This window comes from Rana temporaria, chromosome 6 (assembly GCF_905171775.1).
Source record: "Rana temporaria chromosome 6, aRanTem1.1, whole genome shotgun sequence".
In the NCBI taxonomy this organism is placed as follows: Eukaryota; Metazoa; Chordata; class Amphibia; order Anura; family Ranidae; genus Rana; species Rana temporaria.
This window is the reverse complement of record NC_053494.1, coordinates 167,894,008-167,918,921: the sequence shown is the minus strand read 5'-3', so window position 1 is coordinate 167,918,921 and position 24,914 is coordinate 167,894,008. Positions and strand designations below refer to the sequence as shown.

The 24,914-nt window shown below is 43.2% G+C and overlaps 1 protein-coding gene and 1 non-coding gene across 5 annotated transcripts in view; one reads left to right on the top strand and one right to left on the bottom strand.

The window, feature by feature from the left end:
- Positions 1-24,914, bottom strand: part of TLK1 (tousled like kinase 1) — a 351,587-nt gene that overhangs the window by 69,428 nt on the left and 257,245 nt on the right. For 3 of the 4 annotated variants that reach the window (XM_040357767.1, XM_040357768.1, XM_040357769.1), the window contains 5 exons: positions 17,642-17,717; positions 14,203-14,267; positions 10,065-10,160; positions 7,225-7,314; positions 6,182-6,274 (listed from right to left, as the gene is read on the bottom strand). In XM_040357767.1, the coding sequence (XP_040213701.1) occupies positions 6,182-6,274; positions 7,225-7,314; positions 10,065-10,160; positions 14,203-14,267; positions 17,642-17,717 (420 nt within the window). The remainder of the gene's footprint in view (positions 1-6,181; positions 6,275-7,224; positions 7,315-10,064; positions 10,161-14,202; positions 14,268-17,641; positions 17,718-24,914) is intronic. The other variant, XM_040357766.1, reaches the window with a different exon arrangement.
- TRNAG-UCC lies at positions 22,863-22,934 on the top strand. Its single transcript has one exon. It is a non-coding gene; the product is annotated as a tRNA-Gly (tRNA).

Sequence of the window (24,914 nt, the reverse complement as noted above, 5' to 3'; positions counted from 1 at the left end):
CTTGCTGGTCGGACTGAGTAGACTACAAGGATCTATAATATTCAGCCTGTCTCTCAGCCAACAGTTGAAAGAAGATTCTTCAAGAAAAAGTAAAGTAAAATAAAATAAAATTTCTCCTCAGGGCGCTGGGCCCAAAGGGAGCCATACGTCCTTCTCCTTTGCTAGGCAGAACGAAACTGAGGCTGCAAGCTGCAGTGAGGAGGGTTATGTCTGGAGGGACCGCCCCCTGGGCGGGGCTGTTAAACTCTGTTAATGTAACATGTATTTAACTATTTAACATGTTTCTGCCTAGTCCTCTCCTGTAAACAGGGAACATAACCCACTTGTCAAGATTTAAGGAGCTGTGTCCGTCCATGGACGATAAGAGAAAGTATTTTTTTTCCATAAATTTGGCCTAAAATGTATACTGGTAATCTACATATCTTTGGTAAAAAAAAAAAAAAAAATTGGATATTATTTAGTCTGGGTGAAAGTTATAGGGTCTACAAGCTATGGTACCAATTACTGAAAATTGATCAATTTGATCACATCTGATGTACTGACAGCCTCTCTCATTTCTTGAGACCCTAACATGCCAGAAAAGTACAAATACCCCCCAAATGACCCCTTTTTGGAAAGAAGACATTCCAAGGTATTTAGAAAGAGGCATGGTGAGTTTTTAGAAGTTGTAATTTTTTCCCACAATTCTTTGCAAAATCAAGATTTTTTTTTTTTTTTTTTTTCACAAAATGTTCATATTCGCCGGTTATTTCTCACACACAGCATATGCATAACACTAATTACACCCCAAAACACATTCTGCTATTCCTCCCGAGTATGCCGATACCAAATGTGTGAGACTTTTACACAGCGTGGCCACATACAGAGGCCCAACATGCCGGGAGCACCATCAGGCGTTCTGGAACACCCAGACCAATTCTGACATTCCGCTCCTACATGGAAAAATCATCATTTATTTGCTAGAAAATTACATAGAACCCCAAAACATTATATATGCTTTTTTAGCAAAAACCCTAGAGAATACAATGGCGGTCGTTGCAACTTTTTATCGCGCACGTTATTTTCGCAGCAATTGTTCGAATGTGTTTTTTTGGAAATAAAACGGTTTTGTGCTTTTAAAAAAAAAACAAAACATTAAAGTTAGCCCAATGTTTTTGCATAATATGAAAGATAAAGTTACGCCGAGTCAATAGATACCCAACATGTCACCCTTCAAAATTGCACACGCTTGTGGAATGGCGCCAAACTTCGCTACTTAAAAATCCCCATAGGCGACGCTTTAAATATTTTTACTGGTTACATCTTTTTAGTTGGAGAAGAGCTCTAGGGCCAAAAATATTGCTCTTGATCCAACGTTCGCAGCGATACCTCACATGTGTGGTTTGAACACCGTTTTCATATGTGGGCGGGACTTACGTGTGCGGTCGCTTCTGTATACGAGCACGCAGGAACAGGGGCGCTTTAAAAAAAAAATTTATTTTTATTGTTCATTTTACTTTATTTATTTTAGTTTGATACGTTTTTCCCCAAAAATAAATGTTTTGATCACTTTTATTCCTATTACAAGGAATGTAAACATCCCTTGTAATAGGAATATAGCATGACAGGTCCTCTTTACAGTGAGATGTGGGGTCAATAAGACCCCACATCTCACCTCTAGGCTGGGAAGCCTGAAAAAAAATAAAAAAAAATAAAACGATCCTGGTTTCGATCGTAGCGGTGAGTCAGAAGAGGCACCGGAGGGAGAAGGGAGGGGAGACGTCCCCTTTTGCCTCCCGTAAGAACAATCAAGAGGTGGAACAGCGGCCATGATCGTTCTTATGGTGTAGGGAATCGCCGGCTGAAAAAAATGATATCTGAATGATGCCTGTAGCTGCAGGGGGGTATGCAGAGTATTGCGCAGGGGGGTATGCAGAGTATTGCGCAGGGGGGGTATTGCAGAGTATTGTAGGGGGGGTAATGCACAGTATTGCAGGGGGTTTCAGGGATGGCTGAGCAGGGATGGATGGATGGATCTGTGACTGCAATAGTCACAGATCCATCCACAGCGCTGCTGACACCCGCGCTCCCCCCTCTCACACTGTACCGCTCGGTACAGAGAGAGGAGGGAGGAACCGGCGTCATCAAAAGACGCCGGTTTGTTTACATGTGATCGCTCCGTCATTGGACGGAGCGATCACGTGGTAAACGGCCGCTATCAGCGGCCATTTACCGCGATTCGTGATCGGCCGGGTCCTCTGGACCCGGCGGTCACGGATGTTCCCGTGTGCGCGCCCCAGGGGACACGCGGGAGAGCGACTCTGGGAGGACGTACATTGACGCCCTCCTAGAGTTAACCACCCGCCCTGTAGACGTATATTGTCTATGGGGCGGTTACCAAGTGGTTAAACAAAACCAACTAAATTCCCAAGCCTGCACCCGACCCAATCATTCTAACCGTATGCGTTAAAAACAGGGGTTTAGTTCGCAAATACATGCGTAAGCTGTGGAGTCCCTTCAAAGCACCTTCGTATTATCCGTAGTCCTAACTCTAGATTTTGAGGGCCTCCACTATGGAAGTACATGCATTATTGGATAGGCAGAAAGTAGGTGAGCCTGGAGGGAGCCACCCCCTCTTTAAAGGGGAAGTAAACATCAATGTTTGAATTTTACCTATAGTTAAGCCTATATAAAAGGCTTTCCTATAGGTAGTGTAAATATCCCTGAAACTTGCACCATTTAGGAGACATTTACTTTACATGCAGCCAGTGATTTATTGGCGCATGCCCTGAAGGAACGGCCACCTGTTGCGTTCTTTCAGAGCCCTGCACTGTGATGTCATTGCGGCTCCGGTCAGTCAGAGAGCTGGAGTCCGCAAACCAGGAAGCAAGATGGAAGCAGTCTCCAGTGATGACATTGCATCACTGGAAGGCTTTGTTTTCAGGTAAGTTTCACATAATGTGCTAGTATGCGATGCATACTAGTACATTATGCCTTTGCATTGCAGGCAAGGAAAAAAAAAACGTGAAAAGGTTTGCAAACACTTTAAAAGGCACAGGGGTGCACTGGACCCCCAGCATATAGCATCATGGCAGCAAAGGAGTCCAGTGTGTCCCCTCACCAAGATTTCAACAGTAAAAATAAATGGCCACTGCCCTCACCAATAACTGGCCTTTTCAGCAAGGAGCACATGAAAGGGCAACACATACAAAACAAAAGCAATTCCCAGTTCAACTTACCGACCAGCCTGCAACCAACCAAATTATCCGTATTGAGGTGAGATTTCTGGGAGCACTGAGCAGTTGAGTGAAGGCACGGGGAAATTTGGCTTTGGTGGAAGTAAAACAAAATTTTGGAATTGCATGCATCGATTGATACTTGGACTCTAGGATTGGACTCCTTGTTCATTCATTATCACCAATTGTTCATTTAAAGTGGTTGTAAACCCTCGGGGACAAGTTACACCTACAGGTAAGCCTAGATTAAGGCTTAACTGTAGGTGCTTGCAATATCTCCGAGACCTAGAGATATTTTCAATTTCCCCAAGCGACGACTTTAATGGCGCATGCGCCTTCTTGAAAAGGGCAAGCTGTGCCGTTTCAAGCCGGGGTCATGCCGTGAAAAGCGGCTCCTGCGACTCAGGCCAGTCAGCGTGCCGGAGTTTGCGCCCCCCCGGAAGAAGAGGGGTGAAGATGGTTGTTCGCTGCCAGCGTGGAAGACGGTGACATCACGGGCTTCTACTGCTGGTGTCACATAATGGGCTACTATGCGATGCATAGTAGCCCATTATGCTTTACCTTTGCAGGGAAAGATAGAGGAAGTAAACCCCATCAGGGTTTACGTCCTCTTTAAAATCACTATTCATTCAAGTTTATTCAGTCACACTTGAGAAATTGCACAATATCACTTTATTATTATTTATTTTGTTTATGTGTATAATGAACACTTTAGATTTTGCAGCATTTTCATTTCATAACCTGGTAGCACGGGGGACCACATACAAAGTCCAAGCAGGACACCCTACGTAAGAGGCGATTTATCCTTCCAAAGCAAATACACTTTTCTTAACTGGTACTGACTAATATTCCAATGTTCCTCCACCACTCAGCTAATGTGACCCCACCGCTGATGGAGAGGGGCAGGGGAGGGTCAAACAAGGATGCTATGCAGGCGACTGACCTCCTCTTTACCAACTAATGACGGCATTGGTCGTTTGGACGCTGGCAGCTAGAAGCCTGTAATGATGCATAATACAAATCTATGACTCGGTGTAACTAAAAGGCAGCCTTCATCCACTCGCCAGCATGTATACAATTTTTGGGCAATTTTTAGGCCTTTTGCGAAGGCATCCCTGAAGAAACCTCAAGGTACCCTGGTTGAAAAAGGCTGACCTCTATTATTAAAGTGTTACTACCTGTAAAAATCCAAGGTCTGTTGTATTACTTGGCTTGAACTGAAAATAATGTACATACACTTTTTTTTTTTTTTTATCTAATTGACTGCTAAAAGAGGAATTTTGATATGTAAAGCATAAACATTGAATGCTGGTTTTCCAGCATAACCTTTCGTGAGAAGCTGGTCGTTAAACTGTCTTCGGTTGAACAGACAACGGTACATGAATCGAATGTCAGCCAGTTCCTGCTGAACCAGCTGATTTGTGGTCTGTGTATACCAGCTTTTAAACTATGTCTTTTTTTATCTGTCTGGAGCTTAGCTTTAAGTCTTAATACAACATTTTAGTGCCTTTTATGGCATATCGCTACCAATTAGTGAGTTGCTGTTCTGCTAGAAAATCATAAGAATTGTAAAATCAGTTGAAAATTAAAAATAAAAAAAAGAGAAAGAAAGAAAATGTGTGCGCAGTTTCGTTGCTTTGAATAATAAAACATCTGCTGAAGGCTAAGCAGGAAACTAAAATACGTGTCAATTCATTGAGAGGAAAAGGGATTTGCCTTGAATGCATGGATCCTTTGTGTGTGGCAGCTCACATCACTATTCAACTGCACAAGATAATTGTGCTACCGGCAGCTCCCAACAAAATTACCTGCTCCAGCTCCTAAAGACACTTTCTAAAACCATATTACCACCATTTACTGTCAATCCTCTCCTATTTATCTGTGCCCTGCTTATTTATAGAAGGATGCAGTTCAAGATATTTATAGTGTGCCTCTTGTAAGTGATGTATAGAGGCCCAAGCAGCCACCAGCAGCAATACAGAATGAAAGCTCCATGAGAGTGTTCTAATCACAACATGGCTGAAACAGTCAAGGACATTACAAGGACTCCGCTGTGAAACATTATAAACCCTGGCAATGCTCAAGTGCTGATACAAGCACAGGAATGACAAGGCATTGTTGCAAAGTGCTTATAGAAATAACTACACTTTGTTAGACAATAGTGCTAATGCGGGCAATGTGAAATAAAAAAAAGGAATAAAAACGGTCAACCTGTTTATTTAAAAAAAAAAAAAAAAAAAAAAAAACACTCTTTGCATTGATTTCCTAGTAAGCTTTACTGAAGTCTCCGAAACTGTGCTTTGTATTCCAGTGAAGTTACTTTGGTAATTTATAAACACTGTAATACTACTGGCCATGTTTATTTACATCATTACTCGATCAGAGTACCCATAATGAATTTCAAGTGAATCCATACTCTCCATGTATAAATAGCAAGAGAAGCTTTATGAAAGAAATACGTAAGGCTGCCATTGCTGATCTCTCCTTCTGAAAAACAGCTTGCATTAAGGAGGTGACAGCACTGTATTTATTGATTTTTAAGCCTAGTACTCATGATGAGATTATTAGACGAATGAACATTCGTTTTTTGTTGCATACTAGTCTCTATATATCAAAAAGGATCAAGTTACTAAAGTACGAAAATTATCGTAAGACAGAATAACAATTCAGAAGAAATGTGATGTATTTGTGTTGTATTTTCAGCCGAAAACTGTACCCATTAAACAAAAGCCATAAATCTGCCTAAATTTCGTACGAGAACATTTTTTGTGTTTGTCCCTTCGAAAAATTTCGGACGAAAGCTGTGTACTAAAGATCCGATTATCGTACAATCGTTTCGAAAGCAGTGTTTTTATTACGATTTTCTGATCATGTGTATGGGCCTCAAGTTACCACCACCTATAACTGAAATATGACTTGACCAGGATGACATTTTAATCAAGAATATTTTAGGATGTTTTCCTTACCCTGAGCAAATCATCTATTCTGCCTTCTTTTTTCTCCAGATCCTGATTTTTATTACTTTCTAATGCAGCAAGTTTCATCATTGTAAGATCCGTCTAAAAAATACACAAAAACAGTTACAATAAATAAATAAAATAGATTTTATATATATTCATATTAGCAGCAGCTAAGAAGCATTTCATCAATGATAAAAGTTTGCTAGACACTACAATTTTGCGACAACCATTGAGTAAAGATAGACATGAAATATTGTGTGTGTAGAGATTATATATATATATATATATATATATATATATATATATATATATATATATATATATATATATATATATATATTTATTCTCTACACACATATCATCAATAGATAGCATCAATAGATAGATATCCATCTGTAGATGAGAGCTCGCTCTATATATGTATATATATATATATATATATATATATATATATATATATATATATATATATATATATATATATATATATATACACACACACCGAATATAATCGAGTATAATTTGAGTTTTTCAGCACATTTTTTTGTGCTGAAAACGCCCCCCTCGGCTTATACTCAAGTCACCTTTTTACGCCTGATCTCCTGGATTTGGGGACCCGGTACCAGCCGGCTGTAGGTCCCCTGGACCCCAACCTTGGCATACATGTAGCCCCACTCTTCCTCTACAAGTTTGCAGAGTTTGTTATCTGGAGGGCCTAAGACTGGGGAGCACCGATTTTTCAAAACTGGGAACCCCTTCCATAGACTCCCATGTTATGGGCACAGTGAGGCATGGGCACAGTGAGGCATGCAGATGGACACCCTAGGCTTATATTCGAGTCAATACGTTTTCCCAGTTTTTTGTGGTAAAATTAGGTACCTCAGATTTAATTCGGGTCGGCTTATACTCGAGTATATACGGTTGTTTATATATATATATATATATATATATATATATATATATATATATATATATATATATATATATATATATATATATACACACACAAAGTGATTTGGTAAATAAATACATTACACCTCAATACTCACTTGTATTAGTTTATATGATAATTGTTTTGTAGGTGTTAGAAGATGGTCCGCAAATGCTAATGCAGTAGGAGAAGGACTATTCTGTCGAACCTAAAGCAAAGGCAAAGTCAGTTTGATTAATTTTCTAGACCTGACATTTTTAGCATTTTGAAAAGTTACAAAACATATACAGCGTACCAATAAAAAGATAAACTTCAGCATAATGTCTAAATACACAGTTACAAAACATAGAAGTCTGCTCTCCAAACAATACATTAAAGCGATGATGTTGTAAAAGCTATGTTTGCATTATATGCGGGTGCGGGACTAGAAAGAAATTGCATGGTTTTCCCCACCTGCATCAAAAATGCACTGTTCTTATACAGCCCACGATAGAGCTGTGCCTTTTGGGACTGGTAGACAATCTAGAACCAAAAAGAGTAACTCGTATTTTGCTGACGATCCTAATCTATTATGCTAGGAAAATGATAGTGTTGTTATGGAAAAAGCCCAATCCTCCATCTGTAGCAGCGTGGAAGGGTGTGGTTAATAGGGCTGCACCTTTATACAAGGCTACATACATTGTGTGGGGCAGTTGGATGAATAACAAAACGACAGTGGCAGATTGACATGTATGCAACTGTTTGACATATCTAAACGTCCCATTGACTGTCACTAAGAAAAGGTGGCCTTATTAATATCTTGATCTCATCACTGAGTGAGGGTCTGGAAAGAGGAGGAGAGCGCCAATGCTGAAGAAATGTACATTGTTTCTTTTTGTGTGTGGCCCATTGGGTTTTGTGAATACTTGTTATATTAAACGCAATAAATAAAACTTTAAAAGAAAAAAAATTGCACTTTTCTTAGCAGATGTGCATGGAGTGCCATTAATTCTGAATGGCATCCACATATACAGGAAACCAAGGCACTTTCCCCTATGCTGGGAACCACATAGCACTATGCAGTTGTATGAAAAGGTGCATAGACCTGACCTTTCCCCTGTGTTTTTCATAATGAATGAGCTGCTGTGCTCACACACGTAAAAGAAGCCAAAATAGTGTGAACCTAGCCATACCCATTATCTAACCAGCAGAGGGGTAACAAAAGAAGTGTCAAAAATGCAACAAGTAATAGTCGTATTACTGTTCTGGCTATAGGGAGTAGTTTAGATGTGTGAACTATAAATCTGATTGGACAGAATTACAAATCGGTTGCCAGGTAAAATGCATATGGTTTTCACCTGCACATTTAGCAATTTGTTTTTTTTTATCAAAGTAACCATAGGCGACAAATCTTTGGCAAAAGACACTTCCAATACAAGTGCTGCTTTCAGGAACTGAGCTTTGTATACTGTAAATAATGTGCAGCATCTCCTACAGCAGCGTTAAATCACATTGGAAGATCACGTCTATTGGTGACGGATTGCGCTATAACTGCGGATAAGCTTTACAAGTCTACAAATCCTGGCCTGAACAAAGCCTTGAAGTGCCAGGTCACCAGTAGGCTCTGGAATTTGACTCTCTTGCATGTTCCTGTTAACAAGTAGCTTCTCTCTGGCTGGCGGCAGTCAAGTTCTTTGTTTTACATTTAATGGTCAGTCCTAACAAAGTAAACCATGTATATCTGTGAAGTTATGGCCTCTTTCACACTTGTGCAACCTGAAAGTTGCATGATTTTGCCACGATTTTTGCAGTGATTTTGATGCAACTTGAAGAAATGCCTGTATAAACTTGAGGTCTATGGATCTCAAGTCGCATCAAAGTCAGACCAAAGTAGTGCAGGGACTACTTTGAAGTCTCACAGATATGAATGGCAGTCATTGGAAATCATGGGGTATGACTTGTCATGCGACTTTGCAGTCCCAAGTTGCAGGACAAGTCACACAAGTGTGAAAGGGGCCTAAAGCTGTTGTAAAGGAGATATATATATATATATATATATATATATAGATATAGAGATATAGATATAGATATAGAGATATAGATATATATATAGATATAGAGATATAGATATATATATATATATATATATATATCATTTTATTGTTTTCTTAATATTGAAATAATAAACCTGGTATACATGTTTAAAATGAGAAGCACCGTGCTACAAAGCAACAAAATTAATTAAAAAATGAATAACTGCTCTGTAAATTGTCTAAGTCCATGTGAAACCAAAAACCTTCTCCACAATGTTCAACTCTGTAGGTGCATGTGAAAGAACAAATCTGTGTGTGCAACCACCACCCCACTGATGGACCTACACTCGCCTTAAATGTTGGACCTTTAAAGCAGGGGTGTCAAACCCAATTTCATTGTGGGCCGCATCAGCATTATGATTGTTCTCAAAAGGGCCAGTTGGATCTGTAAGATTAGATGTCCAGTGCATCCCATCCCCTTACATTAGATGTCAAGAGCCACCCCACCATCAGAGGTCGAGTCCCCCACTCTTCCTTACATCACAGTGCACCCCCCTTTCATTATGCTGCTGCTGGGAAGAAGCTGGTTGCATTGCCTGAAAGCAGCAAGTAGGGGGCTGGAGCTCTCCTGCAGCTACAGGAGAGGTGCGAGGGCCACATAAAATGGCCTGGAGGGCCGGATTCAGCGCGCGGGCCTTGTGTTTGACACCTGTGCTTTAAAGTGATTGTAAACGATTACTTTGTAAAACAACCTATTCACTTTAAAATAGAAATTAAAAGCAAAACATTTATGTATAGATATTAAAAAAACAACATAATTTAAATATATTTTGTATTTGTAGCTGCAACACTGTTCACAATATGGCAGAAGGGACTCAATCTTATAACCTCATGTACGAGGCAATATCATTTGTTATTTGAAATAAAGCACTGAGCCAGGACTCACAGAAGATGAAGGGGTGGAATGTGAGTGAGAGTTCTGTGGAGACCGTATTGAAGGAGGTAGACCTCTTACAGGACTGGAGCCATTCCCACCTTGGTACTGAGAAGACAAACACAGCAAAGTTATTATACAAAGCAGACAGTGACAGCGGAGGAATTGAGGGGAAATCACTACAACAGGTATACAGAAAATAAAAACTAGACAGAGGTTCTAGTCTTCCTATGCTCTAAAAATCAAACAAAACAAGTTTTGGCTGGCGCTGATCTTTAAATTAGGTTACAATATGTGTGTTTAGATGAAGTACAATCATTCTTCATGTTCCCCATCTCTGTAACATTACAATGTATTGCAAAGTAATCCATATCGGAAGATATTGGTTGAAGTTGTTTCATAATGCACCAATTTCAATCAATTAAAAACAAACTCTACTAAATAATAAAGGGGTTAATCCTTAATAGTGTAGAAGTACAGTATTTATTGGTATATAAACACACACAGGCGTACAACATGCACCTTCACTTTGAGAGGGAAATTTTAGGGAAAAGAAAATGAAATAAAGAACTTTGAAGCAAAATAAGGGTCAGTGCCCATCAATGAAGCCTGATCAATGCCCATCTGCAGCTTCAAAATTGCCCATCAATGCAGCTTAATCAATGCTTATTTGCAGCTTCAATTTCCCATCAATGCCCATCTGCAGCCTCACCATTGCCCATAAATGCAGCTAAATTAAAGCGGGAGTTCACTCGAAACAAACATTTTAAGATTAGATTGATGCTCATTTTGTCAAGGGGAATCGGGTATTTTTTTTAAAAAACAAAGCTGTACTTACCGTTTTAGAGAGCGATCTTCTCCGCCGCTTCCGGGTATGGTCTTCGGAACTGGGCGTTCCTATTTAATTGACAGTCTTCCGACGGTCGCATCTGTCGCGTCACGAGTAGCCGAAAGAAGCCGAACGTCGGTGTGGCTCTATACGGCGCCTGCGCACCGACGTTCAGCTACTTTCGGAATATTGTGACGCGATAGATGCGACCGTCGGAAGCCTGTCAATCAAATAGGAACGCCCAGTCCCGCAGCCCATACCCGGAAGCGGCGGAGAAGATCGCTCTCTAAAACGGTAAGTACAGCTTCGTTTTTAAAGAAACTACCCGATTCCCCTTGACAAAATGAGCATCAATCTAATGTTAAAAATGTACATTTCCAGGTGAACCTCCACTTTAATACCCATCTGCAGCCTCCCCTTTGCCATGAATGTAGCCTGATCAATGCCCATTTCAGGGAGGGGGATGGGATGAGCGCTGTCAGATTACATACAGCGAGAATCTCCTGTTTACTTGGCGGCCTCTTTAATTCAAAGTCCCGCCTCCTGGACCGGCTTCTATGATAGACAGAACACTGGTCCAATGCCAGGCCGAGGAGATGGGACTTACTATTACAGAGGCCGCTGAGTAAACAGGAGATTCCCCCTTTATGTAATCTGACAACGCTCGTCACTCCCGCTCCCCATTCTCTCTGAGGCAGCCCAAATTGCACCTAAACAATAAAACAGCACTCTAGTTTTCTTCTGCATCAATTTCTAAACCTATAAGTTCTTCCTCTACACTGGAATACACCAGCATTATTGCAAATTGTACCATGGCAGATTCACCTTTACAGATAAAGCACATCATGATCACATTTTACCCTGTATAGCAAAGTAATAATAAGGGAGCGGTGGAATGAAAAATGGCAAATTACAGCCTTCGTTGCTGTCATAGGCAAACTCTTAAATTATCTTATACCTGCCAAGAACTCTATTGAAAGATTATGAATATGCCAAGTTCCTTCTTGTCAAAACATTACTCTTATTTTTTTATTGAATGAAACATCAAAAAGAAAAGAAAATTTCCCACATATCATTCAATCTTACAATTACAACCATCTCTGTCAAGAAAAATTATGGAATGTTTAAAGTGGAGCTCTGGTCAAAACTTTTCAAAGTTTGGATAGTTGGGAAGAATTTTAGCATACACTTATCCCTTCCCCAGATTTTTGTTGTTATCTGCTTAAGCCTTCCAATGCTACTTACTGTTATGGCCAGCTATAGATGGGGCAGTGGACATGTTTATGCTTCACCTGTGGTGTTTATATTGGTCCATCAGTACACCAACACCTTTGCAGCCATTGTGCTATATGCTGGGTGCTTGATGTGCTCTTGTACCTTTAAGGAGGGGTGGCTTCCCTTCAGTTCACCTGCCCCTATCTATCCATTTAAATGCTTGTGCCTCCACTGTGAGGACGCTCATTGTTTAGTGTTAGGACCACAGATTACAGGGTGCCTTGGCGCAGCTCTGTGGCTCACGCATGCGTTTGCAAATGCGTGCGGACAAAACCCCTGTTTTTAACGCATACTGTAGGACAGGTTAATTGGTTTTCTGCAAGCTGGTCGGTAAGTAGGCTTGGTTTTTCCCTGGGCATTCCCCAGGTTTTTGTTGTTATCAACTTATCCCTTTAAACCCTACCGCTCTGCAAAGAAAATACCCAGTACTTTCAGGTGTGGCGGAGCATGCAACTTACCCATGTGGGAGTTCTGAACTAATCTCAAAACCAAAAACACAAACTTCCATTAGGTGTTATAAATCGTATCCATTTAATTAAAATATTACTGCCTATGGTGCCATGTCTGATGTGGCATGCCCCTATAATTATACCCCTGAAATTCTTTAAAATGCTAGGATCTATTCTGAACTCTTGTGTGGGGTCATGGTAGACATAAATTAACCTGGGCAGTTCTGAAAAACCCTGCATCATGACTATTTGGCTTCTCAATTATCCAATTTTAATTATTTTGGCAAAGCAGATCTTCAGCCATACCAGTCCCTGGTTTGCAATAAATCAACTAATGCTGCTTCTACTCCCCTTCTGTTATTTTGCTAGGAAAACTAAACCCCAGGCCCCTTTGGCACAGAGAAATCATGACTCCTATTAGACCCAAGACTTTACAAATGCTGAAAGAGGAGGTTTCCCTCCCTAATCACCTACTGTTTTGATACCTTCAACTTCTGCAAGCAGTGCAAGAGAGTGTTGAACAAATCAATATTGTCACCGGAAAATCTATAAGCACAAGGTAAGCTATGACTCCAGAGATTTGCAGCTAACAAAGGGCTTTCATTACGCTCCTGGTCGCAGAACAGAGCAGCAGTGGAGTGAAAGGAAGACACAAATATGCATCTTTGGAGGTTTACATTAAAATAATTCATGGAGTTTTTAACTCTTCCCAACTCTATACAAGCAAAAAGAAGATAAGATCTAAATTAGCTGGAGTTTCACTTTAAACCCAAATGCAACACCTGCTCTACCAAGGCTCTGTGGCAAGGGAGGTCAATAATAAAAGGATAAGTTTACCTGTCATGAAGCTTTCATTCTTTAATCCCTTGGAGCTGGTGCCTGACAGCCCTTTAAAAGGGTTGTAAAGGTAAAAAATTTTTTTCCTAAATAGCTTCCTTTACCTTAGTGCAGTCCTCCTTCACTGACCTCATCCTTCCATTTTGCTTTTAAATGTCCTTATTTTCTCTGAGAAATCCTCACTTCTTGTTCTTCTGTCTGTAACTCCACACAGTAATGCAAGGCTTTCTCCCTGGTGTGGAGTTTCGTGCTTGCCCCCTCCCTTAAGGGGGGGAAGGCCAAGCAGGAGAGTCAGGACATCCACTAACACACAGCTCCTTTTTCTATCTGCAACATAATGAGCGTCCTGACTCTCTTGCTCTCCCCCCTCAAGGGAGGGGGCGAGCACGACACTCCACACCAGGGAGAAAGCCTTGCACTACTGTGTGGAGTTACAGACAGAAGAACAGGAAGTGAGGATTTCGCAGAAGAAATAAGGACATTTAAAAGCAAAATGGAAGGATGAGGTAAGTGAAGGAGGACTGCACTAAGGTAAATGAAGCGGTTTAGGGAAAAAAACATTTACCTTTACAACCCCTTTAAGGGGGGTTTAGAATACCTGGAGGCGGGGCTTTTGGTCACATGATCAGAAAGCTCCTGATCGCAAGCGGCAACCAGGAGCTTTCGATAAGCCGCCAGAAACTGTCCCGGGAGAGCGTGCAGGGCTCAATCAATGTAAAGTCAGCTTTAGAAGCAAGTAAGAGGAGGGAGGAGATCTTACCCCATCATTCAAACTTACATCAAAGTAGTCACTAATCTTGTGTCCTCTGCCTCCAATGTTCTTTCCTAGAAAGAAAAAAGGAACAAAGTGAACAATAAAATTCCTAAAAATAATGAACTAGTCTAAAAAGTAGTAGAAACCTGAAACTGAAAATATTTATCTGAAAACGTATGTTTTTTCCCCATTTTGGAAGCAAGATGATGTTATTTTAGCCCCATTTTGGAAGCAAGATGATGTTATTTTAGCAGGACAGGAACTTTGACTCTAAGGCTTTGCTGCCCTCTTGGTCAGTGACTTACTAGGCAATAGGGATGAGCTCCGGTGTGTTCACACACTCCACGTGCAGAGCCCGCCAGGAAGTTGGCATGGCGCTGCACTAATCACAGGCAGGGAGACATTGCCCCAATGCTCGGCCGCAGAGATCAGGAAATGTCTCAATGCCTATGATTAACGCAGCGCCTTGCCGACTTCCTGGCGGGCTCTGCACGTGGAGTGTGCGAACACACCGGAGCTCATGCCTACTGGGCAATGACATTAGATGAGAGCCCTGAAGCTTGCATTTTTTAAATCAAGTCAGCAATGGCAGCTCTCAAATTTAAGTGCTCATGGTTTCTCTTTATAAATTGGCGGACAGGCAGAAGCAGTATTTTGGGAGGCTTGTTAGTAAAACTATGGATAGGAACTATCCCGGTATAGGATGACAACACCCAAATCTGAATTGCATGCTATGTAGCAGCATATCTAGAGTAAGCCTTGTGACTACCTATTTATTTAATACAAAATATTTGACATGTATATAAGATTGTAAAAATAAATCATGTACTGTAATTTACTTTTTATGGTATTTCTTTTTACATGGCGCTCCCTCATTTAAAGTCCCACAAACTCCTCTCTTCTATATAACAAATTTAGGGATGGAGGCCGCCATGTGTTCTACTTTTATTATAGTGTGTGTCAGGTCACATCCATTTACTATATAACCCAAATCTGAACTTTTATGAAAGACAGCTAGACACAAGGAAAACTGTACCTGCCATTGATTACCTTCTTATGAAAAGGACCTAAACACAGGTAACATCTTCCGCCTGCCTGCCCACCCTGTTGTCCATAAACTAATCCTACTTCTGATTACAACTGGCATGGACAAATAACATCTTTAGGGGGTGAGGTCTATGAATAGGAATAATTATTTCCCCTGAGCTAATGTGCAATGGATGAAAAATTGGACAAAAGAGCAGCCCTAGAACTCCTACTATAGGTACTTCAACATACACTTCGGAGTATAGGTCAGCAAATCCCTGGGGACTCGGACTACTAGAATCTGAGACTGTTTACATTAGGGTAACATACTCACAAGAGACAATCATTTCCCAGTATATTTTCCTATAAATAGCAGTATTTTTGCATTATAATGTACACAAATATGTCAACATATATTGTATACACCAATGCATTTTATACGTTTTTCTCCAAAAAAAATCAGAGATCCTTATTTGATCATTTAGAACTAAAATGTGGCATAAGTGCATATCCAGGGACATTCTTTGCATCACATTGCTTTTACCACCCCCACACTCCTCCTTATTGGTGGCAGACCCCTAAATTCCACAATGTTTCTATATGGGACCAACGTGCATTATTTTCCTTCTCATCTTTCAATGCAACTGATCTTTGGCTGGCCTGGAGCAACATACCAGACAGGTGGACAGCCCACTAACAAATGGCCACTATCAATATGCAAGTTTTACCTTACAATATCATAAGTGTGCTCTGGGGACATAACACTATACAAAAGGTTAGCAATCAACATGAAAACATGCTAGCAAGTAAGCAATCCATGCAGGGAAATGCACACTAGCATCTTTAAAACGGTTGTAAAGTAAATTTTTTTTTTCCTTTAAAATAACAAACATGTTATACTTACCTCCACTGTGCAGTTCGTTTTGCACAGAGTGGCCCCGATTCACGTCTTCTGGGGTCCCTCGGCGGCTGTCTCTGGTCCTCCCCGCAATTACTCACCACAGTCATGCGAGAGCTCGCATGGGGGTCAGTAATTGCGGGCGCGCTCCCGCAATACAGCGAACTGCCATAGCCGCTCACTGTATCACTCGGCCCCGCCCCTCGGCACGCCGCGTCACTGGATGTGATTGAGAGCAGCACCAGCCGATGGCTGCGCTGCTCTCAATCCATCCGCTCTTGCCAATCAGCCGCCAGGCTGAGCGACGAAGAGGATCTCGGGACCGCGTGGGACTTTCGACGGGTCAGGTAAGTGGGCAACACCAGATGTTTTTTCACATTAATGCATAGATTGCATTAAGGCAGTGTTTCTCAATTCCAGTCCTCAGGCCCCCCCAACAGGTCAGGTTTTCAGGATTTCCCTCAGATGAAAAGGCTGTGGTGATTACTAAGGTAGTGAAACTGATCAAATCACCTGTGCAAAATAATGGAAATCCTGAAAACCTGACCTGTTGGGGGGGCCTGAGGACTGGAATTGAGAAACACTGCATTAAGGTGACATTTTTTTTTCATTTACAACTCCTTTAAAGTGGAACTTCACTCTCTGTCAACAATTACTATTTGTAATCATTATGCTGCTAGCAGTATTAAATATCATATTTAATGGTTTTAAACTTTTTTTATTTAATTTTTTAACACATTTCTTCAGTTACTTCCTGGTTTCCATGTCCAGGCAAATTATGTCATCCTGCCCAGGAGGCTTCGGGAGGGAAGGAGGGGCTTTCTCAGCCAAGCACACCCACCTGACTGCATGCCAGAGCTAAGGGCAAATGGCAAAAGTATATGCTGCATGAATCATCTGCCCTTACTCAAGTAGGCCATGGGCAGAAATGCTGGTGGGGGGACGGCAAAGTGATTTCTCAGCAAAATAAAGCATGAAGGAATGCATAGGTGGGTGAGTTTTCTATGAATATTAAAAAAACGAATTAAATAGTGTTTTTGATTTGTGGTGCTCAGATGCAGTGTAGTTCCGCTTTAATACATATAAATTATACACATTTTCCGGCAGCTTGTGATAAAACAGAGATTACAGGCAATAAAATATTTGGTGTTCCAATATAATATTTTCTTCTTGCTGACCAGAGAATCAAAAGGTCAGAAATGCCAGCAGCTATGGGATGATTAGACAGAATGTCACCTTCATGTCAGGAACAGATGCACTGCAAGATGCTGCATTAAATAATGAGTAGAGCATTGTGAAATAAATTGGAAGCAGATAAATCGTGTCCATCTGAAAAACTGGTGACTTGGAAATCACGGTCATCAATGCCAATTTTGGCAAAGCTCCTACTGGATCCAGTGGATCACTTTTGACTGCAGAGGGGAAATATTGAATACCATATGCAGGTGGGGTGCCTAGTCCCATGGATGATTTGGTACCCACATTTAAATGTGTTGCATAAAAGTAACAACAGTTGATTACCTTGACTGCTTTCACTCTGATTCTCTGCTTTCCTCTTCCGCCCCCGTGAAGAGTCTGGCTGTTTCTTTTCTGGAGTCTGGAGGACAGGAGAAAAGAGATACATGTCTGATAAGAACTTCAATTGAAGGAAAAAAACTGTTGCAAGGCCATTTAAAACCAAATTAATCATGTACATCACAATAGGAATGTGTGGAATTACGCCTGTATTGGTGATCCTTATAGCCATTAGTACAGCGTTTTTGGGAAATCGTATTTTGAACCTGGATGTCCCATGCCAGTCACCGATATCTCAGAAAAGGCCTTTGGTGTGCTGGCGACATACTTTCTGCTTTGAATGTCTACGGTTTCCAGCCGGTGGTCACTGCATTGTCCACCAACATCCAGAATAATTCTTGAGGAATATTGTGTTTGGAGTTTTTGTCTTTCAAAAGCACAAGCTCTCCAGCAGTTTACAAGGAAGAGACAATCCACAACACTGACATGATGTGATTAAAATGATCAGCTTTTATTTATTCATGCAAAACCTTTATCCCAAAAGGAAGAAAAGTTTGCTTTTATCGGATTACAAAGTGTGCGCTGGAATTTGGCTTCAATTTGTTGGTTTATCTAAATCTGCGAATTCATTTAACAGACCCAGACTCTCCACCCAGACCCTTCTATGCTGCTTTGCCCTCTGTGCCCACTCAGCCAGAGTGGGCGCACTGTAATAGTGAGTGAACATTTTGAAAAAAAAAACAAAAAAAAACACAACTATATTTTCTACTTTCCTTTTCATGGCCATGAACAATGATAAGGGGTCACTCCCCATATGTACACATGTATAGAGATGGCCAAAGACAATGAGGGGTCACCCCCCATATGTACACATGTATAGAGATGGCCATGGACAATGATGAGGGGTCACCCCCCACATGTATAGGGATGACCATGGACAATGATGAGGGGTCACCCCCCCATATGTACACATGTATAGGGATGGCCATGGACAATGAGGGGTCACCCCCCATATGTACACATGTATAGGGATGGCCATGGACAATGATGAGGGGGTCACCCCCCACATGTATAGGGATGACCATGGACAATGATGAGGGGTCACCCCCCCATATGTACACATGTATAGGGATGGCCATGGACAATGAGGGGTCACCCCCCCATATGTACACATGTATAGGGATGGTGAGAAAAATAAAAGTCGCGCTAACTCTAAACATGTGAGCCTATTAAATGCACCAAACAGTGATATTTAAAGACCAGTAACATATAATGCTATATATAGCTGTGTCAGAATATATATATATATATATATATATATATATATATATATATATATATATATATATATATATATATATATAGTGTGATGGGAGTGGGTAGCCACTATGTGGCACTAGATGACCATATCAACACCCATCAATATTATTATAGTGATACCAACATTGTATAAATTTCAAATAGACATATAAGAACTGAAAATCAAAGTAAACAAAGCAAGTAAATATAAACTATGTTGAATTTAGAACTGTAACGAAAAAGTCCATAAATTCTTGATGAAGATTTCATCGGAACACCCGTGAGTGGTGCCAAATATCATGTAGTAGATAACGTGACCAAAAAGAAACGGTGATACAATCCTCCACCAGTCTAATGATTGGATTCTTGCCAGAACTCCATGATCCCTTATTACAGTGGATCATGAACAGCATATAAAGAAGGGCAATCACTCTCAATCATGTGGTTCAGACATATACGATCCAATTGGGTCTCATTCACAAGTGATGACGGCAATATCCACCATGTAAAAACAATGATAGAGGCTCCACATAGTGTATTAAAAGAGTAAAAAGATTTATTTTTAAAAAGTAATGCACTTACAGAAATGCAGTAAAAAGATCGCCTTGAAGCTGATGTGTCGGCCGGAACACAAATTCACAGATACCTGTCCACTGGGGAACGTTTGGAGCTTGTTTGGGTGACGACAGCGCGCCGCTCCGCCCCAGACGTGGCCACTCCAACAGAGTGCGCCCCAGACACGTCCACTCCAGAGTTTGACTTCTACAAGGTGACTCTACCAGAAGAATCCTCGATCATCACGGAACCGGACAAAGGAAAAAAAAACAGAAAAAGAAACAAAAATAGAAAAAATAAAAAGACAGTATGAGTGCGCCCCAGGCGAGGCCAATCCACCAGAGTGTGGCCAAGGCGAGGGCGCCCCAGACAAGGCCACGCCACGAGAGGGTGTCCCAGACACGGCCACGCCACCGCAGGGCGTCCCAGACACGGCCCACGCCACCAGAGGGCGTCCCAGACACGGCCCACGCCACCTGAGGGCGTCCCAGACACGGCCCACGCCACCTGAGGGCGTCCCAGACACGGCCCACGCCACCTGAGGGCGTCCCAGACACGGCCCACGCCACCAGAGGGCCTCCCAGACACGGCCCACGCCACCAGAGTGCCTCCCAGACACGGCCACGCCACCAGAGTGCCTCCCAGACACGGCCACGCCACCAGAGTGCCTCCCAGACACGGCCACGCCACCAGAGTGCCTCCCAGACACGGCCACGCCACCAGAGTGCCTCCCAGACACGGCCACTCCACCAGAGTGCCTCCCAGACACGGCCACTCCACCAGAGTGCCTCCCAGACACGGCCACGCCACCAGAGTGCCTCCCAGACACGGCCACGCCACCAGAGTGCCTCCCAGACACGGCCACGCCACCAGAGTGCCTCCCAGACACGGCCACGCCACCAGAGTGCCTCCCAGACACGGCCACTCCACCAGAGTGCCTCCCAGACACGGCCACTCCACCAGAGTGCCTCCCAGACACGGCCACTCCACCAGAGTGCCTCCCAGACACGGCCACTCCACCAGAGTGCGTCCCAGACACGGCCACTCCACCAGAGTGCCTCCCAGACACGGCCACTCCACCAGAGAGCGCCCCAGACACCGCCACTCCACCAGAGTGCGCCCCAGACACGGCCACTCCACCAGAGTGCGTCCCAGACACGGCCACTCCACCAGAGTGCGTCCCAGACACGGCCACTCCACCAGAGTGCGTCCCAGACACGGCCACTCCACCAGAGTGCGTCCCAGACACGGCCACGCCACCAGAGTGCCTCCCAGACACGGCCACGCCACCAGAGTGCCTCCCAGACACGGCCACGCCACCAGAGTGCCTCCCAGACACGGCCACGCCACCAGAGTGCCTCCCAGACACGGCCACGCCACCAGAGTGCCTCCCAGACACGGCCACTCCACCAGAGTGCCTCCCAGACACGGCCACTCCACCAGAGTGCCTCCCAGACACGGCCACTCCACCAGAGTGCCTCCCAGACACGGCCACTCCACCAGAGTGCCTCCCAGACACGGCCACTCCACCAGAGTGCCTCCCAGACACGGCCACTCCACCAGAGTGCGTCCCAGACACGGCCACTCCACCAGAGTGCGTCCCAGACACGGCCACTCCACCAGAGTGCGTCCCAGACACGGCCACTCAAGAGTTCGACTTCCACAAGGTAACTCCACCAGAAGAACCCTCGATCATCACAGAACCGGACCAGGGAAAAAGAACCAGAAAAAGAAACAAAAATAGAAAAAATAAAATACAGTATAAGTGCGCCCCAGGCGAGGCCACTACCCCAGAGTGCCCCCCAGGCGAGGCCACTCCACCAGAGTGTGACTTCTACAAAAAGAAACCAGAACGTCATGTTCACTTTACGCTTCCTCCAGGAATAGACGATAAAACTGGTACTCGACGAAAACATAGCCGTCTATTTCAGAAAGCATCAAAGAAATACCTCCACCCAAGGGTTCCACTAAAACGTCGTGATCGCTCTACGCTTCCTCCAGAAAGCGACGATGACACTGAGACTCCACAAAAAAATGGCACTCTTTGTCAGAAAGAAAACAAGAAAGAAAAGAAAGAAAACAAAGAAATTCAAAGACCAGAAGTTTCATCAGCCCCACCCTGTAGAAGAATCCTCGATCATCATGGACAAAAGAACAAGAACCAGAAAAAGAAACAGAAATAGAAAAAAATAAAAATAAAAAAAAGACAGTACGAGTTGGACCGGCTGTGAATGGAGGTTGGAAGCCAGTCGATTTTTTCTTTTCACATCTACCTATGCGTTGGTGGTGGCTTGGAGGGCTTGGTTTGGTTTTCTCTGGGCCTAGCAGGCTGTTTAACACCAACATCTTTTTATAGGCGATTATATTTGAATGATGTATTGTCGATCGACATTAAGTAGTTTATTATGTTGTGAGGTTTGGAGTCCAGTATGTTTTTCAGGCGTGTTTGAAGGACTGGCTATAAGAGGATGTTGGAGGCCGGTATGTTTTTGAGGCGTGTGTTGGGCCGGCTATAAGGGGAGGTTGGAGGCCGGTATGTTTTTGAGGCGTGTGGTGGGCCAGCTATAAGGGGAGGTTGGAGGCCGGTATGTTTTTGAGGCGTGTGGTGGGCCAGCTATAAGGGGAGGTTGGAGGCCGGTATGTTTTTCTGGCATGTGTTGGACTGGCTATAAGGGGAGGTTGGAACTCTTCTTGTCTTCAGAGGTGGAAGAAGTCTTTCCAGCTTTCTCTGCTGGGGAAATGAGAACTCTTTCCACCAGTGAGGTCCTTCATGGAGAAGTCCAAGGCCTCAATCACATGATGTTTATGACTCTGTACCCTGTGTGGTGGCTGCGTTTACCCCAAAAAAGACTTCCATGCCGGTGTAGTCGCGTGTACACACACAGATGTCACATTGGGTACAGCCACTGCACCCCAGTTGACAGCAATGGGACTGTCTACATGGTATGCTGGCAACACCTGTGTATCCCTGTTCCAGTAATCAAGGCCCTCCCATGGGGTACGGATTCATACCTCCTGTGTGAATGAGGCCTAAGTGCGAATGGAATATTTAGCTTTGTTGTGTTGCTAATATGAGGACCACTGAACCCCTCTTCATTGTTATTTGGATGTGTTTTATTATAGGAGTGTAACTTCTGTAGGCGCTTTGAGTGGACATAACTGATGTACCCCGCTGTGCGGGGGCGGGCCTTAGAGAACAGAGGCTGCATATGGGCAGCACATAGACTTAGTGGTTAGCCTTGCAGCACGGGGGCCTTTGGGTTAAATCCTGACAGGACACTATCTGCATGGAGTTTGCATGTTCTACCTGTGTTTGCGTGGGTTTCCTCCGAATACTCCGGTTTCTTTTCACACTACAAAGACATGCTACCTTGCGTTGGTGGTGCAGTGGTGAGCATAGCTGCCTTCCCAGCAGCTGACCCGGGTTCGATTCCCGGCCAATGCCATCTCCAAGTACTTGGAGTCCCCAGAGAGAAAAGCGCTATACAAGGTCAATGCTGAGTATATATTAGCGGTGGAATAAAGATGAACGCATCCACACCAGAGTGCATCTAAATACTTTAAAAATACACCATAGAGCATCTAAACGCATGGAATATGCACCAGAGAGCATCTAAACGCATCACAAACACACCAGAGCGCATCTAAACGCATCAAAAATACACCAGAGAGCATCTAAACATATCAAATATACACCAGAGAGCTTCTAAACGCATCAAAAATAAACCATAAAAGACACAGCAGAGTGCATCTAAATGCATCAAAAATACAACAGAGTGCATCTAAACTCATAAAAAAAAATACCAGAGAGCATCTAAATATACACCAGAGTGCATTGAAATGCATCAAAAATACACCAGAGAGCATCTAAACACATCAAATGTACACCAGAGTGCATCTAAACCAGGGGTGTCCAAACTTTTATCAAGGGGTCACGGCACTAGAAGGTTGAGAACCACTGATCTAGTGTGAGCATGACCCTCATGTAGGCAGGGGTGAACTCCGACCTTGCCCTGTACTGGCAGACAGTGTATTCCTCCTCTGATCACACCTTATGTCTGTACACAGGGATGTGTTCCCAATTACACCCCTCCCCCCTCCCACACACACTATTCTATGGATGTGGAAGATATTGTCATCATGGCAACTAAAGGACACGGATAGGACATCAGGTGCGGCCTCTATAACGAGGAGGATCTCACACGGTACGATGAATGAACACACGCCATCCTCCTCACCTGGTGGCCCTCACATTGGGATCGAAGGGACACAAGCGGACAGTGATGGACTTCACAGATTTCAGCACCAGCCCCACTCCACTGGCCGGCGCCATCTTTCCCGCATGCTGTCAGCAAGGCGACCAGAGATGAGACAGCAGACTCCTTCCCGCTGCGCTGCCGGAGAGCATTCCGGGAAATGTAGTTCCGAAGTTGTTAGACAGCAGTGGGTGTGGTCAGTGGAGCGCAGCGGAGTGCTATGTATTGGGGAAAGCTGGCCCAACGCATCCCCACCTCCCCTGCCGCACGAACGCGTCGGCCCCGACGGCAATGGAGGCCGCAGCTTTGCGGCCTTCTGCAGGCCTATGCTTCCTTCACCAGGCACCAGGTCGCGAATTCTAGTCGCAATTGCGACCTGGCGTCCGGATTTTGTCGAGCCCTGTTCTAAACACATCAAAAATACACCACAGTGAATCTAAACACAAATATACACCAGAGAGCATTTAAACGCATCAAAAATACACCATATATGTGTTAGGGCGGTTCTAAGTAATTTTCTAGCAAAAAATACAGATTTTAAACTTGTAAGCAACAAGTGTCAAAAAATGTTTAGTCTTTAACCACTTAAGCCCCGGACCATCATGCAGGTAAAGGACCTGGCCCCTTTTTGCGATTCGGCACTGCGTCGCTTTAACCGACAATGGCGCGGTCGTGCGATGTGGCTCCAAAACAAAATTGGCGTCCTTTTTTTCCAACAAATAGAGATTTATTTTGGTGTTATTTGATCACCTTATTTTTTGCGCTATAAACAAAAATAGAGCGGAAATATATATAAAAAAAATAAAAATAAATAAAAAACTTTTTTTTCCCTCAGTTTAGGCCGATACATATTCTTCTACATATTTTTGTTAAAAAAAAAAAAAAAATCGCAATAAGCGTTTATTAAATGGTTTAGCGTTTACAAAATAGGGGATAGTTTTATGGCATTTTTTATTAAATGTGCCCTAAGGGAGTGATTCTTACTGTAGTGGGGCGTGGCTGGACGTGTGATGTCACTGATCGTCGTTCCCTATAACAGGGAACAGGCGATCAGTGACATTGCCACAGAGAAGAACGGGGAAGGTTTGTTTACACTCACCTCTCCCCGTTCTTCAGCTCCTGTGACTTGATCGCGGGACACCGGCGGCTTTCGGGTCCGCGGGTCCCAC